Source organism: Pezoporus wallicus, unplaced genomic scaffold, assembly GCF_028554395.1.
Source record: "Pezoporus wallicus isolate ANWC-B61680 ecotype Strahan unplaced genomic scaffold, APGP_CSIRO_Pwel_v1 contig_4722, whole genome shotgun sequence".
Taxonomy (NCBI): Eukaryota; Metazoa; Chordata; class Aves; order Psittaciformes; family Psittacidae; genus Pezoporus; species Pezoporus wallicus.
In genome coordinates, this window is record NW_026641840.1 from 1916243 (window position 1) to 1941833 (window position 25591).

At 48.8% G+C, this 25591-nt stretch overlaps 1 protein-coding gene across 1 annotated transcript in view; it reads left to right on the forward strand.

The window, feature by feature from the left end:
- LOC130608014 (collagen alpha-1(VII) chain-like) overlaps positions 1-25591 on the forward strand; it is a 110180-nt gene that overhangs the window by 63006 nt on the left and 21583 nt on the right. Inside the window, exons 53-70 of the mRNA XM_057425596.1 lie at positions 5958-6038; positions 6139-6189; positions 7280-7324; positions 8080-8124; positions 8689-8724; positions 9521-9556; positions 10142-10201; positions 10931-11056; positions 11959-12045; positions 12220-12255; positions 12510-12569; positions 14384-14428; positions 15382-15417; positions 16322-16357; positions 19285-19341; positions 19483-19554; positions 21695-21766; positions 22273-22308. Of these exons, the coding sequence (XP_057281579.1) occupies positions 5958-6038; positions 6139-6189; positions 7280-7324; positions 8080-8124; positions 8689-8724; positions 9521-9556; positions 10142-10201; positions 10931-11056; positions 11959-12045; positions 12220-12255; positions 12510-12569; positions 14384-14428; positions 15382-15417; positions 16322-16357; positions 19285-19341; positions 19483-19554; positions 21695-21766; positions 22273-22308 (1017 nt within the window). The remainder of the gene's footprint in view (positions 1-5957; positions 6039-6138; positions 6190-7279; positions 7325-8079; positions 8125-8688; positions 8725-9520; positions 9557-10141; positions 10202-10930; positions 11057-11958; positions 12046-12219; positions 12256-12509; positions 12570-14383; positions 14429-15381; positions 15418-16321; positions 16358-19284; positions 19342-19482; positions 19555-21694; positions 21767-22272; positions 22309-25591) is intronic.

The window sequence follows — 25591 nt, forward strand, 5'->3', positions numbered from 1 at the left end:
ACTACCTGGACGTGGGACCTGGGCTGGAAGCTCATGGCCAACTGTGTCCACTGAATACAGGCAGAGTCCTTGGCAAAGGTTTTGTGGGAAAAAGAAGGAAAATCTCTTCCTAATCCAAATCCGTCTGACCACAGCATCCATCCCATTATCTGGGCTTGGCTGACTGAATACTTGATGATTCTCAATACTATTTCAACTCAGATTTGTAATACTCCAGCAACAACACAGACCCCGGACAGTGAAGATATGTCCTGATAAGCTATTTCCTTTTCCTTTGCCTTCTTACTTTCCGTAGGTATCTCAGAATAGTCCATAGACCCTAAGGCTTCCCTGCACAGTTAGTGTTTTAGACCCTGGTATGCACCCTCCTGAGCCCAGCTGTGGAATACAGAGATTGACTCTTTTAAAGAAGAGGATTTTAGGGTCTAAGCAGGAATTTGGGACTTTCTCCTTTTAAAGGACTCACCAACAAGGGCAAATTGTCATGTAATGAGCCTTTGTGCATCACCTGAACCAAGGTGATGTCCCAGTTGAAACACGATGCAGAGTGATTCACTTTACCTCTTCCTTCAAGGTCTGCAGTGGTTTGTTGCTGCACTTTAGCTACGGGACAGCAGCAAAGTAGAGGGTTCTTCCATAAGCAGGAGTTAGAGCTGGTTTACAAGTGTATGTGTAAGAGAGATTATATCATTTTCAGCAAGGTTGGAGGGTGCATCCAAGCTGGTAGCAGCAGTTACCACAGCTCAGCTGATGGGCAGTAAGTTGTGGTATTCCTGCAGTGTGGTTGCCTGATCCCTAGCATCCAGCTTCCCTTTTGTTTTCCACCCTCCTTGGCATGGATTTTGTCCTGCCATGCTCCTCTGCCCTGTACCAGACCCAGCACCCTCCACTTTGAACATCGTTGTAACAAGTGCACAGACCCCAGCATTGAGTGACACCATCCCCAGTGATGGAGAGGGAAAATGCCTTCATCCGGTGCTGGTTTAACACCTTTGCACAACGATGTGCTGCTGTGTGATGGAGGGAATGCTCTTTTTGGGGATACTTGGAGACAGGATCCCAACAGCCTTAAGAAATGAACTGGAAAAGTCCCTTTGCTGTTTGCTTACAATTACAGCCACAGTTATGGATAGGAACAGCATTAATAAGTGTATAGGCATAGCAATGAGGGAGTAGCTCACAGTGGGGAGATGCTGTTGGAGGAGATCTCACTCTGGTTTAAGTCTGCTGAACCCTTGCTTCTGCTTCCATCACTTCCGTTGTCTCCGGCTGGTTCTGCATTAACACACCTTGGATCGCGGAGCTGGAATAAAGGATGTGGCAGCAGCCACGAGAGGGCTCCCAGCGCAAACACACGTTCACACACCCCACATGTCTCTATGTGTGTGAGCTGTAGCTCTGGAGACCGTGGCCTGTGCCATGAGCATCCATCAGCTTTGTTTCTCCTCCTGGATGCACCATTTCCCTTGGCTGGGAATGGTTAAGCTGGAGAAAGACCTGGAAGAACAAATGGATGGAGCCTAAACCCCCTCATTTCTTATGGGATTGGGCTGAATGATGCTGAGGTGGCAGCTTTTTGCTGTCCTGCTCTTGAAAGCAGGTAGAGCTCAGTCCCTATGGACCTGCACCCACAGACCATGCAATGGGGGTATCCCAAACCTGCTGCTCCATTTGAAACTGTGGACATCCAGCTGTGCTCGATGCCTTTTGGGAGCAGATTCCTAAAGGCTTCACATACATCCCTGTGTGGCGTTGTTTAATGAATCAGACTACCTCACGCAGCATCTCCTTCCTCAATGAAATGGGAGCGATCCCTGTTTGTTGGATGTCTGGAAGCTAAGTGCATCTCTGTGCCCAGACACCATGGCCATTGGCACTGGGAAGGCAAAAGGACTGCGTGGCCCTGTCAAATGTGACATTTGGGCAGGAAGAACTGTCCTCATTCATCAGTATAAGTGGTTCATTTAATCCCTGCATCCCAAGGACCAAACCCAATCTCTGTGTTCTGTTTGAAATGCTTTTGTTATTAAATCCCCATGGGAAGTTCAGAGCAGAGCCCCAAAACTGATTTGTAGGTGGCTTTCCGGCTCATATATCACAAGAGACCCAAGACTGGCCATTTTTTAGCCCAATTCAGAGTGCCTGAGATGACTTGATTTCTGCATCAGAGGTTTTCACAGGGAGAACATATCGAATGTTAAAGACCTTTTTAATCTTGTGGTGAAAGGCAGAGGAGAGCCAGAGGGAGGAAGCTGAAAACTTATAATTCAAATGGGAAATTAGAGCTCAAGTTGATTAACCCTGGGAGCAGGCTGGAGGGAGATGGGATGAGAAGGTGATTCCATGTCCATCAGTCCCTGAGTTATCAGGAGCAGAGCAAATGGGCTGGGAGAGGGAAAAGCTTTCACTTTGGGTTGACAGAGATGATCTGCTGCCCTTTTGGGGCTGCTGGTGAGCAGCCCTATGGATTAGTGGGTGCGATATCAGTGCTAACCCACAGTGATGCTACATCAAGGTGTTTGGCAGTAATTGGTGCAATCCTGAGCCCTGGTGTTATCAAACACCTTTCCCTGAATCCCAGCCCAGAGAGTTCCCTATCAAATGAAGAGCTATTGGAAAGACAGGCAGATAGCATCACCCTTCCTGCTCTTGTGTGTGATGCTCATAGCAGCCTTCCAGTATCTGAGGAGGGAATACAGGGATGCTGGAGAGGGACTCCTCCTCATCAGGGACTATAGCAATAGGACAAGGGGTGATGGGTTCAAACTGAAACAGGGGAAGTTCAAGCTGGAGATAAGGCAGAAGCTCTTCCCTGTGAGGGTGCTGAGGCGCTGGCACAGGGTGCCCAGAGAAGCTGTGGCTGCCCCATCCCTGGCAGTGTTCAAGGCCAGGTTGGACACAGGGGCTTGGAGCAAGCTGCTCTAGTGGAAGGTGTCCCTGCCTGTGGCAGGGGTTGGAACTGGAGGAGCTTTAAGCTCCCTTCCAATCCAAACCAGTCTGGGATTCTATGATCCCCATTTTGGTAAGGGTGTTTATAAAAGTGGAAGGGCTGCCACAAGTTTAAGGCACTTCATCCCCCCCAGTATGATGGGATCTGCACCCCAAGAGTGTTTTCCTCACTTGCAGTTGGTGTAAAATCTCTTTTATCCTCAGGAGGATGCAAAAGTATGGTCCAAAGGCATGGGAACAGCAGCAGCCCCTCTCTCCCTGCAGCTCCTGCATCCTCTCAGCTCATTTAGGCTCTTGGAGTGAACCCAGTGATGCGAAGGGAGCGGAACAGAGCCCGTTGTTTTCCTGTCAGCAGCAGCTGTAATCACAAATTTTACCTGTTAAAAGGTTCATGAGGCCCTGGAGAGAAGCAGCTGTAATAGCCCAAGAGCTTCATCTCCGAGGTGCAATTACTGCCTGGCAGGAGTTAATGGGGAAGCAAGCTCACTGATAGACAGAGGCAGGATGAGCCCCGGTACACGTGTCTGTGCGAGGAACGGTGACTGGTTACTCTTTCGATGGGTGAGCCGCTTCTTTGGTGTTCCAGGACCTTAACAGCCAACCCCTGCCTCCTCCGTCTGCCATGCAGTAAAGTTAGTTCATTTCCAGACTTAATTCACATAAATGCCCCTGGTTATCCTGGTTATCTCCATGTGGATAACCCCATAGTCACGATTTTCCTACCTGGTATCTGCTTGGCCTCTTCTTTTTCCCTTTTTCCTGTGTATTTTTTTGCCATGTTGTTTTATTCTCCTTTTATTACCATTTTTCTCTTCCCTGTTCTAATTTCATCTGTTCCTTTTCTCTTCCTCTCTTTTCCCTTCTTTTTCACACTATCACCCACCCTCAGTAAATCATTCCTTTAGAAAGCAGCAGCCTCCCTCCTTTTCTTAGAGGTGCCTCGTTGCTGGGACCTCCAAGCAGGAAACTGCTGAAATTGGAGAGGAATTGCAGTAGGAAGGCAAGTTATTACCCCCTGCAATTTCCCAGCACCCCAGTAAATGGCAGCTCTATGAGATGAAAGGCACACGGGTCACCTCAGTAAGGTCTCAGCAGCCCATTCTTGCTTCACCGCTGCCTTGTGATGCTGTTCAGCATGTCTGTGAGTTGAACGTGGACCCGTGATGAGAGAAGCAGCTTTTTAGAGCTAGAAGTTCTTTGCTATAAGTACAAAGAGTTGGTTTTTACAACATTTAAGAGTTAAGGATGAGCTATCATGAGAAATCCACGTGGTCTCGTCTGATGGGACCATCTGACCCATCTAAGTTACCTCGATGTAAGCACTGGAGATGTTCCTCTTGCTTGTCCCATTAGAAAACACACCCTTGATGGGCCCTCCCCTGAACAAGCTGTACCAGCACATCCCTGACTTGGCTTTTATTCCTCCTTCTGTCACCCTCGCCATCTTTCAGTAAAGAATTTCCATTTTAATTGGACCAAAATACTATTTTTTTTAATCCTTTACGTATTTTGGTGACTCAGAAACTTCCTGGGTTCATTTGCCATTAGGTAAAACTTGCATCCAGCCGGTGAATATCCAGCAAAACAGGATATTTCACTATCATCCCTGAAAACCTGACAGCGTAATGTCCAGGGCTGCACCAACCAGCATTTCCTGGAAGCCCTTCACTTAGGATTTACTTTCCCTTAACTTTAATCATCTAAAAGCCTCAACACATACTTTTAGGTGAAATTAATTGAGATTAATCCTGCTCTTTGTTTCTGCAGCAAAAAAAATGTGGGAATAGTGCTAAATAACTAGTGATTTTTCCCTCTCCTTCGTGTCCTTCTGGCAGGGTTGAGGTTTGGGTGCAAGGAGATGCCAAGCTTTCATTCATATATATCTCTCTCATATATATTTCATATGTATATAATGTATATTTCATTATGTATATATATATATAAAGATTTATATCTATTATACATTAAGATGTTCACCAGAGCCACACTGCAGTGCTCTCACTGTGTGGTTCAGGGAATCGCTGTGGTACACAGAGATATCCAGCAGTGAGGAATATCATCGTCTTTACAACAGCGAGTAGATAATTTACCGTTGCTAATATGAAGAAGAACAAACCATGCCAGTAACTATTTGTACAAGCTTTACTGTGTGTGCCTTACAAGTTTATCAGCCTAAATCGTGAGCACTGCAAATATCACCAAGTGGCAGGTTAACGTGTAGACATTAATGGGCATTAATAATGGGTTTATTCCAATCAGGTGTGTTAAGGTACAGTAAGTGTATAGCTGGTGTGTTACTCGGGCACAGCTGGGGCAGGGAGGCATCTGAAGTCCAAAGTTGCAATATTTTAGGTGGGTTTTATTTCTTTTAAATGGCAGAAAATGAATTGCTTTAATAATCACAGAATCACAGAACCCCAGACTGGTTTGGCTTCGAAGGGATCTTAAAGCTCATCCAGTTCCAGCCCCTGCCACAGGCAGGGACACCTTCCACTAGAGCAGCTTGCTCCAAGCCCCTGTGTCCAGCCTGGCCTTGAACACTGCCAGGGATGGGGCAGCCACAGCTTCTCTGGGCACCCTGTGCCAGCACCTCAGCACCCTCACAGGGAAGAGCTTCTGCCTAAGAGCTCATCTCAGTCTCCCCTCTGGCAGGTTAAAGCCATTCCCCTTGGCCTGGCCCTACAGGCCCTTGTCCCAAGCCCCTCTCCAGCTTTCCTGCAGCCCCTTTAGGCACTGGAGCTGCTCTCAGGTCTCCCCTTCAGGAGCCTTCTCTTCTCCAGGCTGACCCAGCCCAGCTCTCTCAGCCTGGCTCCAGAGCAGAGCTGCTCCAGCCCTCGCAGCATCTCCGTGGCCTCCTCTGCACTTGCTCCAACAGCTCCACGTCCCTCTTGTGCTGCTGCCCCAGAGCTGAACACAGTGTTATGATCATTATTATTATTGTTGTTGTTATTACTACTGATACTATATAATATTAGGTGCTCAGAAGGATGCTTTTTCCCTTCCCACAGGAAGATGTGAATTCAGACGGTGGCTCTGTGCTCCCAGGGCATGTTAGAGCCAGGAGATCTGCTGAGCACAAGACACACAAGGTAAGCACCCCGTTTCACTGCAGCAGCTTTGGACTTGCCTACGTGTCATCAGTGTGATCCAGGAGGAAGTGGTGACCTTCCCCTGTTGGTTCCATTACAGATTCATCCTCCTGGTGCCTCGGGTGCTCGGAAATCACTGCCTGGATCTGCGGTGAGTGAAGACCCCATGCAAGGGTGTCTTGTACGGACACAAGGGGAACACTGATTGTGCAAAGTCACAGTGAATGTAGAGGATGGGGTGAAAAGTTAGTGATAGATATGAATAAATAAACCAAGAAAGAGCTGCTGCAGAAGCATCTTTCTTGCCAGAGCAGATTGTTCTCCCTGTATCTGGCAAGGGCCTTGGAAACGGAAGTGGGGAAAATCAAACTCAGACAATGAGGGAACGTAATAACCTGGTTCATGGGGAAGGCAGCATAAGTGAAGGGTGTTTTGTGTCCTGAGAGCTTAGATGATATCTGTATGTGGGTTTAAATGTGCAAAATATGTTCATAAATACATCCCTGATGTACCTGCATCATTACATTGTCAACTTATAACACAATATCCCAGGAAGGGGAAGTGCAGAGAGTTGATTTTCATATTTAAGAGTTGAGGATGAAGGATTCTGAACAGATTTCCCCTAAGTTTCAGTGAATTCCTTTAAAAGCAGTGAGTGGCCCCTCACCCTGCATTCCCAGGGGAATGGCAGCACTGAGCTAAGCTCGTCCACACCATCCATCATAGCTCTCCATGAAGGGACAGGGTTAAGGTCTATTGCCAAAAGGCTGGTTCTGAGGCATTTTTTGGCTCGTGATTTCATGGTTCATTTCATGGTTTCCTGGCAGCCCATCTGCAATGGGCAGCACCAACTCTTAGATGTCCCATCCATGCTGTAGCAGGTCAGAAGGAGCCTGGAAGCCACCCCATATCCAACCAGAAGCCTTTCAGTGGGGTTCTTGTGATCCCATGGCTTCCCTGTGAGATGCCTCCAGCCTCTCCACTTGCTGCCTAGCATCTTGCTGCTCAGAAGTGTCTTTTCCATGACTCAAGGGCAGAAAGTTTCGCCAGCTGCTCTCACACTTTCCTCCTTTCTTTTCCATTCAAGGCATACCTAGGGCCTCATCCGTCAAGGAGAATCAAGGTACAGCATCATGTCATACTCCTCTTATTGCAGCTGCGCACAGTGAGGATGCTGCTGGTCCTTTCTCCTGTCACACCACATCCCAACCCCATTCCATATGTGCATTTTGTCCTTACAGAAGGAGGGAACTGGCCCAGCAGATCCACCCTCTCGTGGCCAAAAGGTCAGTGCTTTTGCTTCACCTTTTAATGTTGATACCAAACAGCACCTGAAGGGAGGCAGGATAGTGATCATCTCCCAGAACAGATTCATCTGGTGGCCAAGGAATCACTGGTGCCAGTAGGTTCAAGAGGCAGTAATCAACAGTTTTGGGCACTGGCAATGAGCAGAAGTTCCCTGGGACACTGGCACAGGGTGCCCAGAGAAGCTGTGGCTGCCCCATCCCTGGCAGTGTTCAAGGCCAGGTTGGACACAGGGGCTTGGAGCAAGCTGCTCTAGTGGAAGGGGTCCCTGCCTGTGGCAGGGGTTGGAACTGGAGGAGCTTTAAGCTCCCTTCCAGCCCAAACCATTCCATGACTCCAGGCTTGAATTTTTCATAGATGATCCAAACGTGGGGTTTGTGTTTTGGGGATCCTCAATAGTTTTGTCCTCTGTGGACTTCTCTGTCTCCCCCAGACTAATGGCATCCTTTAACATCTGCAGTACCCTGGGGCAGGGAGATCCTCAGCTTACCACTCATATCTGCAAAATGTATTTTCTCTTCCTGCATTTCCACTGCACAGGACAGAAGGGATGGGGTCAGGGACATCCCCAGTCTGGTTGGGGTTACAAGTGATGGAAATGAGGGGTTCCTCCACAGTTGTTTGCCAAAAGCTGATGCAGGAAAGAGGGCAGCACCCAGCTGGTCTAAAGAGGGAAAGAAGCATTCCTTGCGTCGATGCATGTTTGCAATTGAAAGAGTTGCCTGTTGTTTTCCAGGGAGAAATGGGAGCTCCAGGAGTCCAGGGAGACAAAGGAGAAAAGGTAGTGATAGTGTTTTCTCTGCCTGAACCTCTGAGACCAGGAGAAGGCTCTAGGTTTGGAAAAGGAGAGGCAGCTGGGGATGTGCTGGTGGAGATAACATTCAGGTGTATGGGAGACTGTGCCCATATAAATTAGGATTGTCACAGTTCCACCTTTATCCCTGAATCTGGCTGTGTGATTCTGTTCCTCCCCTTACACCAAATGGAAAAATCCAGGAGGTTTTCCTGATGCTCTTTTTCTGCTGGATCAATGAGCTAAACCAAGTGACAGGCAAAAGCCAGCCCTAGCACCAGGACAGGGATGGAAGAAGGGCCATACAAAACACTGTTTCATGGACACTTCTAGCAGCAAAGGCTTATAGGGACCTAATGGCAGATCTGGGGTGATGGGACCCAGATATTCAGGAGGAAGACAAGGCAGGTTGTTGTTGAAAAGCCCAGCCTGATGGGGAAGGGATACTTTGCATGGGCTACCCTTTAACCACCTCTGTAGTGGAGAATCCTGGGTACACAGGCATGAGGAGGGATGGAGGGAGCTGGAAAGTGGATGGTTTTTGTCTTGCAGGGGCAGCCTGGGGAGATGGGAGAACCTGGAGCAAAGGTGAGCTGTGGATCTGCATCAGCAGCTGGAGCAGGGCAGCGTTACCAGCTGAGGGGCCCAAATCCAGCAGTGGAGGTTGCCATAGGAAAGTCCATATTGATGGGGTCAATCCAGTTCTCCATCTCCTTCTCATGAGCAGTGTGCTCTGCGTGAGGGCATTTCACTCTTCCCTAGGCACACAGCTACTGCCTATCTCCCCCAGGGAAAAGAGGTGGAGACCAGAGGGTCCGGTTGTTCTGGCTATGAGTCCAGAGGAGGCCGTGAGGATGAGCAGGGGCTGGAGCACCTCCTGTATGGAGACAGGCTGAGAACATTGGGGCTGTTGAGCCTGGAGAAGAGAAGCTGTGTGGAGACCTCAGAGCAGCTTCCAGTGTCTGAAGGGGGCTACAAGGATGCTGGAGAGGGACTCTTCATCAGGGACTGGAGTGATAGGACAAGGGGTGATGGGTTCAAACTGAAACAGGGGAAGTTTAAATTGGATCTTAGGCAGAAGCTGTTCCCTGTGAGGGTGCTGAGGCGCTGGCACAGGGTGCCCAGAGAAGCTGTGGCTGCCCCATCCCTGGCAGTGTTCAAGGCCAGGTTGGACACAGGGGCTTGGAGGAGGCTGCTCTAGTGGAAGGTGTCCGTGCCCATGGCAGGGGTTGGAGCTGGATGAGCTTTAAGGTCCCTTCAACCCAAACCATTGAGTGATTCTATGAGCACAGCTGGAAACCTTAGTTCTTGCTCAGGGCTGCACTGAGGTGATACTTCACACGGCTCCTTGCACAACCTTGGTAACTCTCTCTTTATTTCATAGGGCACCAAAGGAGAAAGAGGTGAAAATGGTCAAAAGGTAAAGAACAATGCTGGTGCCACAGTGAGGGGGGTCTCTTACACTCTGGGAGCTTGTCTGCTCTCTTTGCCACCCTAACCTTTCTGCCTCAGGGGAAGGTGTTCAGGTAACTCCTGAGATGTGGGATTAGTGGCCAGCCACTCACTAGGGACCTGGTGTCTCACTGTTGACTAGGCAGGACTCAGATCACATAGACAGAGCACCTACCTCATAAATGAGTAATGTCAGAAGACAAGAGTCTCTTCCAGAGTCTTCTGATACCATCTCCAGTAATATAATAATTCATCCCTGCCCATGGCAGGGGGTTGGAACTGGATGAGCTTTAAGGTCCCTTCCAGCCCCAACCATTCTGTGATTCTATAATATTCCCACAACTCAATTCCTTCTTTTCTAGATGCTCTCAGGAGCTTTTTCTCTCCAGGTTGGATAAGACTTCACATCATCTAGAGCAGATGTGATGGTCAGTGAGGGCTCTGCGGAAACCCTCAATGTAGAATAAGCTATGAGGGGCTTCAGGGAGCAGCATGAAGCAAGCTCTCATTCTTATGGGCCTACAGTCAAAGGGTGATCCTAATTTCTTCACAGGGAGAACCAGGAATTGGGTTCAGAGGTCCTGTTGGTCAGGCTGGGCCACCTGGACTTAAGGTAAGGCTTTCTTCTCTTCTATATAGGATCTCACTTGGGTTTTATCCGTGTCTTTCCCTTTGTAGTCCTTGCTTTCCACCACTGGATGTGGAGCATGGATCTGTCTGGGGCTACGAAGTTAAAGCACCAAAAGCAGTCCTAGCCTGGGATGGCAAACACCATCATATGTGTCTGGGACAGATTCAGTGCTCTGTGCCCTCCAAAGGGGCATTTCAAAGCAGGTGAGCTCCAGAGGATAAACATTATAGGATCATAGAGTGGTTTGAGTTGGAAGGGACATTTAAAGGTCATCCAGTTCCACCCCCCCCCCTGCAGTGAGCAAGAACATCTTCAACTAGATGAGGCTGTGAAATAAGGCTGTGAAAAATCCAGGGAATTGCAGTCTCAGCAGATACGTGTTCCTGTGATCCCTTGGGATGCTGCAGGTCTGCAGGGCTTGAACTCACTGGAGAGCTCTGAAGGTCTGCAGGTAGGGGCTCTCTGCTTAGGAAGTCATGGTACAGCCCTTTCATAGAATCAATTAGGTTGGAAAAGACCTTTAAGATCATCAAGCCCAAGGACTCCAGCCCTAGGACCTCTCTTATGGACCAGTGATAGAGGGGTGTCCTGGTACGGGTGTTCTGTGTGTGGTCATGTGAATTCAAGGGGACACCCCTGGCTTTCTCCAGGACCTTTAGGGGGGCAGTTAATGCCACCTAAGACCCAAATTCTTTGTGATCCACTCAACAGGGTGAGCCAGGGGCCCCAGGAGCTCAAGGAGCTCAAGGCATCCAGGGCATTCGTGGCAACCCCAGCATCCCAGGGTCACAGGGAGACAGAGGGGCTCCAGGTCTGCCCGGGATGCCAGGACAGAAGGTAGGTGATGTGAGGTGAGGGGACAACGTGTGTTGTGTCAGCCACCCTATGGTGAGAACAATGATAACCTGACTGTCCGTGCTGGGTGTGCACTGTGGGTCAGGCTCCCACTTATCCAGGTCTCCTGTATATGCCTATATGTAGTCTGTATGTAGCCTATATGTAGTCAGGGAAGCAGGAGCAAAGCCTGGTTGCAGAAGGAGAGGTAACAACACTGATTAGACCAACTGATGTTGTTAGGGAATAAAGAGGATGAGATTTGGTGCAGAAGGATGTCCTTCAAGAGGGAAGGGAAGGGAAGGGAAGAAAAAGGAAAATTGAAGGGAAAGGAAAAAGGAAAGGAAAGGAAAGGAAAGGAGACTGGGAAGGAAAGGAAAGGAGCCTGGGAAGGAAAGGAAAGGAGCCTGGGAAGGGAAGGAAAGGAAAGGAGCCTGGGAAGGAAAGGAAAGGAGCCTGGGAAGGAAAGGAAAGGAAAGGAAAGGAAAGGAAAGGAAAGGAAAGGAAAGGAAAGGAAAGGAAAGGAAAGGAAAGGAAAGGAAAGGAAAGGAAAGGAAAGGAAAGGAAAGGAAAGGAAAGGAAAGGAAAGGAAAGGAAAGGAAAGGAAAGGAAAGGAAAGGAAAGGGGTGATGATAGCACAGGAGTTGTCAGCAAGGCATTTTGGGGTCTTTAGCCCCTGGAAACAAAGGAAGCAATGGGTAAGTCTTATTTCAGGGACATGGAGACTTAGGTGGAGGTGGGGTGGTAGACAGCAATTCAGGTCTCCATGTAGCTGGAGTCCCCTCTCCTCAACAATAAGAAGCCCATGCAATGAAGCTATTCCAGAACACCTGAGGGCACCAGCTCCTGCTCTCTGTGTGGATGGGGAAAGCAGAACCTTTCCCATCAGGGTGTTCTCCTTAAAGGGTTTTGTTTTCAAGGGGGAGCGTGGGAAGAGAGGCCGGAATGGACTTGCTGGACCCCCGGGACCATCAGGATCCCCAGGAAAGCAGGTGACTTCTGTACCTTGCCCCTGTGTCTTCTGAGCATCAGAGGGATGGCTGGTGGTGAGGTTGAGGCCCTGGGACTGGGCTGAGAGTGCATTCACCCTCTTGGGACACCAGGACAGGAGAACATTGAGAATTGCGAAGCAAAGCCCTTTCTGTTTTGTTTCTCTTGCCCTACAGGGGATTCCTGGGACACCTGGACCCAAAGGCAACAAGGTCAGTGCCAGTCTGCCAGGGTGGAAATGGGAGAGCCCACTGCCCTCCCCTGGCTCCTTATCCCTGACCCCATCCAGCCACTTCATCCTTCTTTCTGCCTCGTGCCCTTCTTCCCAATGGTTGATGGAGCATCTTCCAGAGCAGCAAGTCAATGGAAGTGACTCTGTGACTTAAATCATGGCCAAACTAATCAGCAACCGTGCGATGTGGTGTCCTTTCTCCAAGTGAGACCTCTGGGCTTCTGTGTTCTGCAGGGAGAAGTTGGCTTTGGAGCAACTGGACCAAGAGGACCTCATGGACTGCCTGGCCCTCAGGTAGGTCCCTCTATAAATGCTCCTGGCTTGGCTTCTTGCAGCCTACCCTCTTTTGGAGGCAGCTTTATAGCATCACTTCCACTCCCCCATCTTAGAAGATGCCTAAAGGGCTGATTTCAGACCCCTCAATTTTTCACCAGTCAGATTCGGAGGTGATGGACACTGGTCCACCAGGAGCTGGAACTGGCACAGACCAGAATCTGTCCATAGATTGCAATTAGCATCTCCTCCACACCCTCAATCACTGCAGGTCACACTGGCCAACTGCGTGGCCAAATGAATCCCACCCCTCTGACTGTGTTGGCTGTGCTCTCACTGGCTAGATGGGAGTGCTGAAGGCAATATCTACACCCCAATATCTGTGTGTTTTAATCCCAGTGACTTGTTGAGGAACCACCTTGGGTTTGTGTGCTTTGGGGATGCTACCTGGAAGCTTGTCCCTTCAGAAACCTGCCTCCAGCTTCTTTATCCTCATTCCCATCTTCCCTCCTGTTTTCCTGGCAGAAGGAAACCAGCTCCCATCACTGGGGCAGCAGCAGCATTCCCTTTTCCTCATGCTGCTGAGAAGTTCTGGTCTCCTTCTGGCAAAGCCCCTATTGAGCTGTAATCAAAAGCCATGTTTCAAGTTGCTCCTTCTGTGGCTGTTGCACAAATAAACTCATTTTATGCTGCAATCCATTTAGACAAACTCCACATCTGCCAGAGGAAGTGTTCAATGAGGCCCCTGAGGCAAAACACTTACTGGGAATGTCACCAGCTGTGAAAGGTCTGGGGTGAAGCTTCATTACGTGGAGGAAATGGTGAAACGATGTTTCTGCTCTTCTGACTCCAGTGTAAATCTAAAGTGAATCACAGAATCTCAAACTGCATTGGTTTTGTATGAGATCTAAATGGGCCTCGTAGGACAGTGACAAAGTTCAGGCATCTTAAAGACATGTAAGTCTTGTAGCATTTACCTTGGGAGGTCATAAAAGGACTTTGTAGACCCACCAGCACAACTATACCTCGTAGCAAGGTTTATAAGGAGCTAACAGGACACTTAAAGGGAGGCTCAGGACAAGGTCTGGCATCTGGAAACCACATCTGGGTGTGAAGAAGAGCCTCACGTTGGTCTCTAAAGGTACTATTGCTGTTGAGCAGTTGACTGGTGGCCTCTTCTTTCTGAAAGTCAATGGAATGAGTTTCCAGGCTGCCTTATTCATTGTGTGAGTCCTGCTGGGATTGTGTTCAACAGGGAGATATCAATGTGCAGAAACGCTACTGAGCTCTCTAATAGCGGGGGATAAGCCTCTGTATCCCAGAGGCATCTCACAGCTCTGTCCCTTGCCTTTGTCAGATGTAAGTACAACTGGGGAGGGACAGACCAAGTCATCCAGCTTCAAACAGCTTCTGAGCTGGTCCTACCAGGGCCTGTCTATACCAACAGAAGGAAGAGACACCTTTTTGGAGTGATTTATGTGATGCCAAATCAGATGCAGATTATCTCACAAATGCCTGTTTCTCTCAGGGGCTGAGGAGAAGCTGAAGCTTGAAGCTTCAACCTGACCCAAGCATTATTCTCTAAACACTGCAGTGCCTACCTGCAGTGACATGGGGCTGTTCTCAAGCCCTTTAGGCTCTTTGATCCAGATCCGTAGGAGCATTATGGCTCCTAATCCTGATGGAGATACAAGTGAAGAGATTGGACAGCTCCTTTGAGGATCTCAGCTTCTGCTTAATTCCTGTTGTCCCCAGTGGGATGGCTTGCAGAGTTGAGACTGTGTGTTGCATTTCTTTTTGCTGATGTCCATCACTACCCTTCTCCATCCTAACAGGGTGATGAAGGCATTGTGGGAATCCGCGGTCCTCCTGGCATAATGGTGAGTGGTAAAATAGAATAAAGGGGGGATTTCTGGTGTCCTCAACGTAAGAAGGACATGGAGCTGTTGGAGCAGGTCCATAGAGGCCAGGAGGATGATCAGGAGCTGGAGCACCTCCTGTATGGAGACAGGCTGAGAACATTGGGGCTGTTGAGCCTGGAGAAGAGAAGTTGTGTGGAGACCTCAGAGCAGCTTCCAGTGTCTGAAGGGGGCTACAAGGATGCTGGAGAGGGACTCTTCATCAGGGACTGGAGTGAGAGGACAAGGGGTGATGGGTTCAAACTGAAACAGGGGAAGTTCAGGTTGGAGATAAGGCAGAAGCTCTTCCCTGTGAGGGTGCTGAGGCGCTGGCACAGGGTGCCCAGAGAAGCTGTGGCTGCCCCATCCCTGGCAGTGTTCAAGGCCAGGTTGGACACAGGGGCTTGGAGCAAGCTGCTCTAGTGGAAGGTGTCCCTGCCCATGGCAGGGATTGGAAGTGGATGAGCTTTAAGGTCCTTTCCAACCCAAACCACTCCATGACTCCATGATTCTATGCTTTTGCAAGCCACATACTGTGATTTTCATGCCCTTAACGTTAACAGAGGCAGCTTCCACCTCTCAGACACCGTAAGGGAAGGGTTGCTCCCAGAGGGCTCTTCCAGGTGGAGGTGATGGGGATCCCCAGATGAGAATCAGCCCTTCAGGGATGAGATCCTGGGGTGAAACCTGGTACTGGAACCACCCTTGGTCTTGTGAAGAATTTCCTAAAGGCCCATCCTGTTCATAATAACAGATTCACTCCAATAGAGAAAACAGCCTAAGGAGGGTAGAGGCTCCTGTGCTGATCCTACCAGTAGCTTCTCCATGGTGGGGCCCATCCTCGGCGCAGCTCTGCCTTTGAGTGTTGTCTGCTCTTTCCTAACACCTTCCCCATGCTAGCATTTATCTTCACATGTTGTTTTATGTTCCTGCAGGGTCTGAAAGGCTTCCCGGGTCCAAAAGGCGAAAGAGTAAGTAACAGTCATCTTATCTACACAGTGTCTTGGAGGAAGGCACCATTGTGGGAGCCTTTATCTGCAGCAGCACACATTGATGATGCCCCTGTTAAACCAGTGGGGATAATCCAGGCATTTTATGGAGTGGACTGGGAGGGGACCTCAATCAGTGTGTAGAGACATTAGCAACCCCCTATAATGGCTGGGCTGAAATGAGATACATGCTGTCTTTATGCATGCCTAGGTAGTTTTGGATGGAAATTTGGGATCTGGGGCAGAAGGTGACCCCAGGTATAATCTGGTCAATCCCAAAATGTAAAGGCTTAGGGGAAGAGGGCTAGAGAGGACAAGAAGTGCCCAACAGGCAGCGCATAACCTTTCATTCTCACCGATGAGCGGGAGTCTCCTTGGTCTCCTGCTGCATCCCACTTGCAACCCATGGAAAGTGCAGTACTGAGAACTGCATCCCAAATGTAAGGGATTGTAAAAAACTTCCAGGAACAGCTCCTATTCCATGCACTTACGGTAAAGCTTGCCAGATTTGAGGTTGAAATGTGGGAAATCCTGTATTATATAGGATGCCATCCCACCCTAGATTCAGTGCATGAACATGCCTGCAGCATGGAAGTGCTACATCCCATTGGGAGGTTGAAATCCAGCAACAGCTCCACATTGGGGCTGTGTTGAGCGTAAAGTCAGGCAAATCACTTCAGTTTTCTGGGTCTTTATTTGTTGCCAATGCAACAAATTCTAGTTGTATGGATGTGGAGTGCCCAGAGGAGCTGTCTTCCAGCATAGATAGAGCTTAGTGGCTTGGAGTGTGAATCAGTGGACTGAGCAACACAAGAAGAGTTGTGTTAAGGCATAAAGGTGTGGTAAAGGGAATCACTCACTGTCTTCTTTTCTTTCCTGGGTGCAGGGTGATCGGGGACTTCTGGGACCCAAGGGAGAAAGAGTAAGAGCATTCCAGGTTGTGACTTTCTGGGACAGATGGGGTAAAAGGTTTTTATTCAGGATTTTATAGTTACCGGCGATCAGGTGGACAGTGAGCAGTTATTTTAATGAGTCAGACATCATAGAAGGTAAAGATGTAAATAGTAAATAATATTTATATCTGCTTTCAAATATCATAGAATCATGGAACGGTTTGCGTTGGAAGGGACCTTAAAGCTCCTCCAGTTCCAACCCCCTGCCACAGGCAGGGACACCTTCCACTAGAGCAGCTTGCTCCGAGCCCCTGTGTCCAACCTGGCCTTGAGCACTGCCAGGGATGGATATCTGAGGTCTTAATGGTTTTATAAGTATTCATATCATTACATACATACATACATACAAGTGCAGAGCACTGAGCAAGGTTCCCAGATGATGGGGTGCAAATGCCCTTCATTGAAGAGGACTTTCTACTTATTTCTACTGATTTTCGCTTTCGATCCATGGAGCTTGGAGCTGTGTGCAGTACCATCCATGTGCCTGGATCAAGGTGTCATTGCCAATGATATCCTCAGGATTTGAGGCTCAGGGACTCGTGTTCTTCTGTGTGCCCCTTCTCAGGCATCTGGCCAGCTCTAGTGTGAAGATGATTTTCCTTCTATTAGGATTTTCCCTTGTTGCAACTTGTCCTTTCACTGTGTGCCCCCAAGAAGAGCCTGGAGAAGAGAAGCTCTGTGGAGACCTCAGAGCAGTTTCCAGTGTCTGAAGGGGGTACAAGGATACTGAAGAGGGACTCTTCATCAGGGACTGCAGTGAGAGGACAAGGGGTGATGGGTTCAAACTGAAACAGGGAAGTTTGGATTGGGTCTTAGGCAGGAGCTCTTCCCTGTGAGGGCGCTGAGGCGCTGGCACAGGGTGCCCAGAGAAGCTGTGGCTGCCCCATCCCTGGCAGTGTTCAAGGCCAGGTTGGACACAGGGGCTTGGAGCAAGCTGCTCTAGTGGAAGGTGTCCCTGCCCGTGGCAGGGGTTGGAACTGGAGGAGCTTTGAGGTCCTTTCCAACACAAACCATTGCATGATTCTATGTTCCATCCTCTCTACATTGTACACCCATGTAGGTAGCAGAAGACAACACATAGATGCCCCACTCCTTTTCAAGTCTCCACCAGTTTCAACCCGCTTCATTAATCCCATCCTTGCACTGAACGCTCTGGATTGAGCTTGAGTTTTGATGGGATCCTACAAAAAAAAACAGGAAAAAATAAAGTAATTTTGGCCGCTATTTGCTGGGACACAAAAAGGTTTCCTGTGAATTAATGGAGAAAGAAAATTGCCACTGATTCTGGTATAAGCAGCTCACCCAAAGCATCCAGCGATCTTAAACAGCCTGAGCTGGCTCATAGCAGGTAATGTGGAAATAACTCCCCGAGCACTTCTGGATAATGCGGAGAAACCGCTGAACTCCTGCCCAGTGTTTTGTGAACTTCCTTCCTGGCTGCAATGCCTTGTTAGAAAATGAGGTTTAGAAACCCTACATGACGATTCTGCCTTTGAGTCATGCTGTATGAAATGATTAAGGCCCATTTGTCTCCGAGGAAGTTACTTGCAAACGGGGACTTGCTCTAGAGATGAATCAATTCTTAATCTGCTTCATGAAGATGCCCCAAAACACTTTGCAAGCTGCAGGAATGTTTAATGCAGTTTTCAAAGAATGGTTAATAAAAGATAAGGTGGAGTACAAGATAGAATAGAAAAGGGGGGGGGGGGGGGATAACTGGCTTGGGTTTGTTCACATGATTGCAGCTTAACTTTCTTTCTGCTTCTCCCTTGATGAATACAGGAGTAACTGTGAAATCCAGGCCCTGTGCTGTGTACTGGGTTAAGCTACAGGGTCTTTATTCTCCTTTTTGTTCTCCAAATTGATTGAACCCATTCCTGTGTCCTGAAAGACCCTCCTGAACAGGGAGACAGGAGGGTATATTAAGCCAGAATTTAGTCAGGATCCTATGGTGATGGTTGGATAAACTGCATTTTATTGTCTAAGTCTGGGGAATATTGGTTGTTTTGTGGATGTTAAGACACCAGCAGCAAGGCACTGTCACCCTGAATGGGGATGTTTGCAACACTGAAGAGAGCCGGTGTGAAGGGAGCCAAATGGGCTACAGTTGCCCATCAGAAGGTGGCTTCAGCCCTTTTCCCTCTGTGCTATAGACAGCATCACCACTTTGGAGACACAACCATTTCTTGCATAGGAGTAGCCTTGTCTTCACTCTCTGAGGAGCAAAATGTCCCTCCTCAGCTGCTGGGCTGATAAATAGACTTGGCAATGATGTGTCCATGGGGTTACTGTGTGCCTGTAGCTACTGGATGACAGTTTGGGGGTCTGACCCTCCAAAACGTACCTCTGAGGAGTACCCTAAGTGCCAGTCCTGTTCCTTAGCTCCAGCTACGTATCTATAAATGAGGACACCATGAGTAGACCCCCTCACCATCCTGCCTATGGCCAGCTCCCACACCTGGGAGGCGATGACATCCTGAGTGACCCACAGTGACAACAAAGCCAAGCCACCATGTCAGATACAAATCAATCCACCACTGACAGCCTCAGATCAGGAACTGGACCTCAGGGTCATGCCATGCACAGCTCCATTTCCAGCCATGACATTTAGACTGAGGTAATGCCACCGGACCCCAACAGTTTTTGGAGCAAGAGGTCACTGTCAAACCTCAGGACTTGTTTTCTGTGCACATTCATCATCCAGCTTTTAGTTAAGGACAGCTGTGGAGCACACGTGCCTTTCCCAGCATAGGGACCATAGTTTAGGAAGTGCTCACCCATTCCAGATGTGTTAATGACCATTTTGCCCATCATAGCAAAGGCAGTTCTATCTAGTGGGACCCATGAGTTGATGCATCACCGGGTGTCCACATCTCCCTGTGTCTCCTTTCTCTAGGGTGAGCCCATGACTATTTTTGGACCCCAGGGCTATAAAGGCAGTAAAGGAGATCCTGTAAGTTTGACTTTTCTTGACTATTTAAGTTGTACTTTCCCCACTGTTGGCATCAGCATCAAGCACAGCTTCAGATAAGCACTGAGAAGTAGAACTTGAGTGCTGCTTCTAACACAGATTAATCCCTGTCTTACCTTTCAGGGGGAACAGGGCCTGCCAGGTTTTGATGGAGACAAAGGAGAGAAGGGAGAGGATGGGCCTGTAGGAGAAAAGGTATGAACCTCCCAATGCAACTGAGAGACACAGCAAAAGGTCACTGGTGGTGGGATAGCTCTGCATCCTCCCTTCCCTCGTGCCTGCTGGAAAACACAGTGGAAGGGCACACTCACAATCCCTTACCAAAGAAAGGGAGAGGAGGATGCTGGACTGGAGCTTGGGAATGTGATACACATCCGGTTTAACAAGTGACAAGTTTTGGGACCACATCTGCAGTACAGATGTGGTGACCATTCAGTTACTGCAGCACTGTAAGAACCCACATCTCCTTCTCCCTCAACAAGCTGGTTGTGCTGCTTCAAACCCTGCAGCTCTGGTGGCATTAAGGCTTGGTTGGCTCCTCTCTTCCTCTTCTTCGCACAGAGCTGTCCCATGGGTGGTGGCAGAGCAGGTTGCCGCTCCTCCATCTGCTTTTGCTCTTTGAGGTCTCAACCCATCACCATGATGCTGGGAGGAATCACGTAACTCTCCCACTCTCAGACTGAGTCACGGATTAAATCTCCATGTACTAATCATACCTATTTTCATATTATGTTAATACTTTTTGCTCCAGAAGCCTGACCCAGGATGGGGGCTCTGCTGAATAAAATACAAGTATCTACAACAGCAGCATCCCTGTCTGAGCTGGACATCCAGCTCCTGGAGGACCTGGAGCACAAGTGTGATGGGGAACAGCTGAGGGACCTGGAGGGTTCAGTGTAGAGAAGAGAAGGCTCAGGGGGGACCTGATGGCTCCCTACAACTGCCTGAGAGGAGGATGGAGCCAGGAGGGGCTGGGCTCTGCTCCCAAGGAACAAGGGATGGGACAAGAGGAAACGGCCTCAAGCTGCCCCAGGGCAGGTTTAGATGGAGCTGAGGAACAATTCCTTCCCCAGAGGGTGCTCAGGCATTGGAACAGGCTGCCCAGGGCAGGGCTGCAGTCACCGTCCCTGCAAGTGTTCACACAGTGTGGAGACGAGGCCTCAGTGCCATGGGTTAGTGGTGGCCTTGGCAGGGCTGGGGTAAGGTTGGACTGGATGAGCTTAAAGGGCTTTTCCAACCCGGCTGATTCTGTGATTCTATTTCCCATGGGGACCTGTACAATCAGTGTAGGTCTGGGTGGGAATTGTGTGACCCAGTGTGGGCATCTCCCGTGTGAAAAGGCAGCTCATGTTCTTGCCTTGACTGATTGCACTGATCAGGTCCCCAGCTACCATAAAGGAAACCCATAGAGATGTTCCCACTGGGGGGGAGGGGGGGGGTTGAACTTGTTTTTTTTTAAGTCAGATGAAAGCCCATGCATGGTATCTGTCAGTTTGCTTTCTAATAAGAAAATACTACATGATCAGCTAAGAACACTGGGGCTGTTGAGCATGGAGAAGAGAAGCTGCGTGGAGACCTCAGAGCAGCTTCCAGTGTCTGAAGGGGGTTACAAGGATGCTGGAGAGGGACTCTTCATCAGGGACTGGAGTGATAGGACAAGGGGTGATGGGTTCAAACTGAAACAGGGGAAGTTCAGGTTGGAGATAAGGCAGAAGTTCTTTACTGTGAGGGTGCTGAGGCGCTGGCACAGGGTGCCCAGAGAAGCTGTGGCTGCCCCATCCCTGGCAGTGTTCAAGGCCAGGTTGGACACAGGGGCTTGGAGCAAGCTGCTCTAGTGGAAGGTGTCCCTGCCCGTGGCAGGGGTTGGAGCTGGATAAGCTGCAAGATCTGTTCCAACCCAAACCATTCTATGACTCTATGATTCTATCTCTTAAAGCAAGAACATCTCTCAGCCAAATACCTGAGTGACTTTGACAGAGCCCCAGAGTAGTACCTCCACCATCAGTAAGTCCAGCAGGGTCTTGTACCCAAGTGTTTTCAGGGAGGCAGCTCACCCAGAGGCATTGAGGCCCTTTTCTGCTTCTTTTCCTTCCATGCCCATTTCTGGGCTCCAGCTTTCTTACAGGACAATTCACTGAGGTTTCTGCCAAGCTGGTAGCTTCCTTCCCCAGCAGTGGCTGCCATGCAGACCTTTGGGCTCCCCAGGGCTGAAATCTGCTGTAGAAACAATGCTTTTATTTCATCCTCTCTGTCATCTTCATGGGTTCTTTTTCTGGCCTCTCTTGAGGGGAAACAAGTGTATTCAATATGTATTTGACAAGGATTTTATATTTAGGGAGGCAAGGGTGAAGCTGGCTCCAAGGGAGTGATGGGGCTTTTTGGAGCAAGAGGACCAGTGGGACAGAAGGTGAGTACAGTGCTAAGGTATCCCCCAGTAACTGGTGTGTAAAATCACACAAGAACTGATGGGTAAGATCCCACCACCGTTTTATTGCAGAATATACATCTGCATTCCCTCTCCAAGTGTTACGGGGCTACCAGGGAGCAGAAGTAGCTGCCCTTTTCCAGGACAGCCCGAGAGACATCTCCCATTCTGTAAGGCAGCAGCGTGCTCTGGCAGCTTTCCTGGGCTACAATGGTCATAATGACCCAATGAAATGTCAATATCCAGGTGTGAGGTGAGAACTGCTGTCCAAGCCCCAGTTATAGCCAACGGAGATGTAGGGCTCCGTTCAGTTGCCCAGAGATGTTTGGGTTATTCTACTTGTCCCCTCCTTTAGTTGCTGCTGCACAGGGCGCCCCAAAGGTCCCCTTGCCCCTCTTTCACAGCTGTAGGTATCTCCCACAGCAGTCCCCGTTTCCAGAGGAAATGCAGCTCTTTGCCATGGTAACTCATCTCCACTTTCCTTCCAGGGGGAGCCAGGAGAACCAGGCTTGCCAGGCGCTGCTGTGAGTTGGAGCATGTTTCTCTCTCTGCCTTTTCATTGCTGGTCTTCTCCACACCACCGTGTGTGTGGGTCACAGGGTGGGATGAGGTGATGCTGGCTTGGTGCTGCTCCACAAAGCCCACCTTCAAAGAGGCTTTGGTGGGAAACCAGCCATGGGCATGGGGTGCCACAGTCAGAGGTATGCTTTAATAGGTGTTGCATTTTGCATTAAGGAATGCATGAAATATGTGTTTATTTACTATTTGTAATGCCTTTAGTGTATTAGGGGCATTGCCAGATATGAAAACATGATGTTTCATGTTCAGATAGCTTGAGAATTGCTACTATAGGCTGTATACCCGATGAGAAATGTGTATGTTCTTAAGAGACTGGATTAGAAGTGGCTGTTCTCAGTGGGTGCATGTTGCTGGCCAGAGGGAACAGTTATGTTGGAGGATCTGGATAATCTCCGAGTTCACCTTATTTCATGATGTATGTCAGTTGGGAAAACAAAAAGCAAAGCAATTTTGGGTTTCACAAGTGTTCACATGGCCTTTGAACTTCCCCATTTCACCTGGAAGTGAACAAATGGTTTCCAAGCTTGTCCAAAGTGAAGTCCCCCCCCTCCCCGGTTTCTTTTTGTTTGGGAAAGGAAGGAATAGGAGGGGAGGAAACACCAAAAAGTGACTGGGACTTTTTCCCAGACCATGAAAATAGGAGTCTATGCAATTGTTTGGTTGCAATAAGGAATACCAGTGTTTTCTATTCCCCAGTTATGCGTCTTTGCGTTTGAGTGGGGGGATTCTTGGCAACTATCTGTTGCTGTGAAAGTCCATAGCCCTTCAGTGCTGCCCACTGATTACTGCTCATGGCTGTGTAACTATTTACAAGCCCATAATGCAGACTGGCAATTGTTACTGATTAAAAAGCCCTCATTCCATTAAGTATTTCAACCCCTGCCTAATTGCAATCAGCACTTTGCAGAGCGCTGTAAAGACCTCAGCATCTGGCATCACTGCACTTAGGCATTGCACTGAAATTGCTCTGTAGGGAACATCTGAATCCATAGGTGACAACCAGTAGTAGTGCAGGAGCAGAGCAAAGGCGTTTGTTGAGGTTGCTGAGTGGAAAGGAAGCACAGGGGGAATCCACCACCCAGGGACATTTAGTGATAGGACCAGGAGAATGGCTTTAACCTGCCAGAAGGGAGACTGAGATGAGCTCTTAAGCAGAAGCTCTTCCCTGTGAGGGTGCTGAGGCGCTGGCACAGGGTGCCCAGAGAAGCTGTGGCTGCCCCATTCGTGGCAGTGTTCAAGGCCAGGCTGGACACAGGGGCTTGGAGCAAGCTGCTCTAGTGGAAGGGGTCCCTGCCTGTGGCAGGGGTTGGAGCTGGAGGAGCTTTAAGGTCCCTCCCAACACAAACCAGTCTGGGACTGATTCTATGATGTGCTGTTTTCTACTAGCACCCACAGGCATTGACACGTAACACAGTTAACTACCAGAAAGTGGTATCTTGTCAACCAGTATTTGAGGAAATCCAAGTAATCTTTCTTTTGGAAATATTATGGGATGCTGCTGGTGTAGGTTGATGCTGTCTGTGCTGCGCTTGAAGCTAGATAAGATAATAGAGCTTGGGTTTGGTCCTTCATTGCATTTCTAAAATTGCAGAAGTCAGATCAGAGCTGGGGCCTTGTTGGAAGAGCTGTGATATATGACATCCTGGGTGAAACTCATCTGATGTCTGCTCTGTTCACTGCTCAGGCTTGGTTTATTGACAGCTTTAGGGTACTCTTAGTGCATGATTCACATCATCTATTTCAGAAACCTGTGTTAGGATGCAACATCCTGATGTGACTCGTTCTTCACAAACGTATGTCTCACTTTATCTTCTAAATACTTGGATTATTTTTCCCTCAAGTTATTCTGCAGATCTAGACTGTCTCATGTATTATTCCCCAAGTCCTCTTCTCCCATTTTCTTGAAGACAGACACTATTTGGTCCAATCTACCTAGACCAAATCTGTCCTATGCAAAGTCATAAAGGTAATGGGGTAGCAGCTCTCATTTTCCTTCGACTCCCACTTATTCCCTCTTTCGTATCCACAGATTGCCACCAACTCGCTGCAAGCATGTGCTGGTCCCTTTCTGTCCTGTTGAATTCCCTCTGAGTAATTTAACCAGCTTGTAGAAAGTCTCATCCAGTAACTCTTTTGATTCGGTGATCTATAGGAGTTCCCAACAAAGCTGACAGCATTTGTGTCTTCTCCCTGTAACCATTACAATAGATCTAGTTGACTTTACAACTGCACCTCGAGGCACACGAGTGTATTCTTGATATTCAAGACACCTCCTTCTCCTTTTTCCTCCTTTCTAAAAGTGCTGCACTATTTTACAATGACATTCCTGCCACTCTTCACCCTTTTATATTCATGTTGCAATCTGTGTTATGCCTATTAAATCATCATCTTGATCAGATATTAGTGTTTCCAGCTCCTCTTCTTTATTTCCCATGCTTTGTGGATTAATATACAGGCAGATTAACCTACTATTCTCCCTAAAGCAGTACCCCAGTCCCCCTCTCTTGCCATTATCCCCTATTTGGGGTTTCCTGGGTCTACAATTACCAGTGTTCCTTGGCCCTCCCCGTCCTGGTTTGCAGTCCTCCTCATTAGGCGTACAAGCTGAAGCTCAGAGATGATCTTCGCCTCCTCTTGTGAGCTGGGCTCTGTATCTGGCCAGCAGCCTGGTGCCGCTACAGTGAAAACCAGACACCACTCTGAAGGGTCTGACACTGAGTGATAATCAAGGCCCTATAACCTATGGTAGGTGTGAGAATTGCTATAACCATGACTTCACAATAGATATTAAGAGTGTAAGACCTTGAGGTATCCCAGCCCATGGCAGGGGGTTGGAACTGGGTAATCCATTGAAAATGGATGAAACCATTCTGTGATTCTATAAGCTCTTGATATACGTAAGAGTGGTGGATAGACAAATCTGAAAGGTACCAACAAGAAAGGTCTATCTCCCTCATCTGCATAGGAACTTGGGTGAATCCATATGGCACCCCAGTTCTCCTGCCTGCTGAGCCGTGGGCTGTTTCGAGACAGAGGAGAGGGAAGGTGCAGAGTGGGGTTCTGCCCCAGGCTTGACAAGAGGTGCATTTGGCCACTCAGAGTGGAAAAAGCCATGTCCTAAGAAGATATTGCCCTGGGAGGGTGTCCTGGTGCTTCCTGAGCACTTCTGATGAGTCCAGGCTGGCCAAAGGGAAGTTTGTCAGCCAGATCTTGTGGAATCTCTGCCCA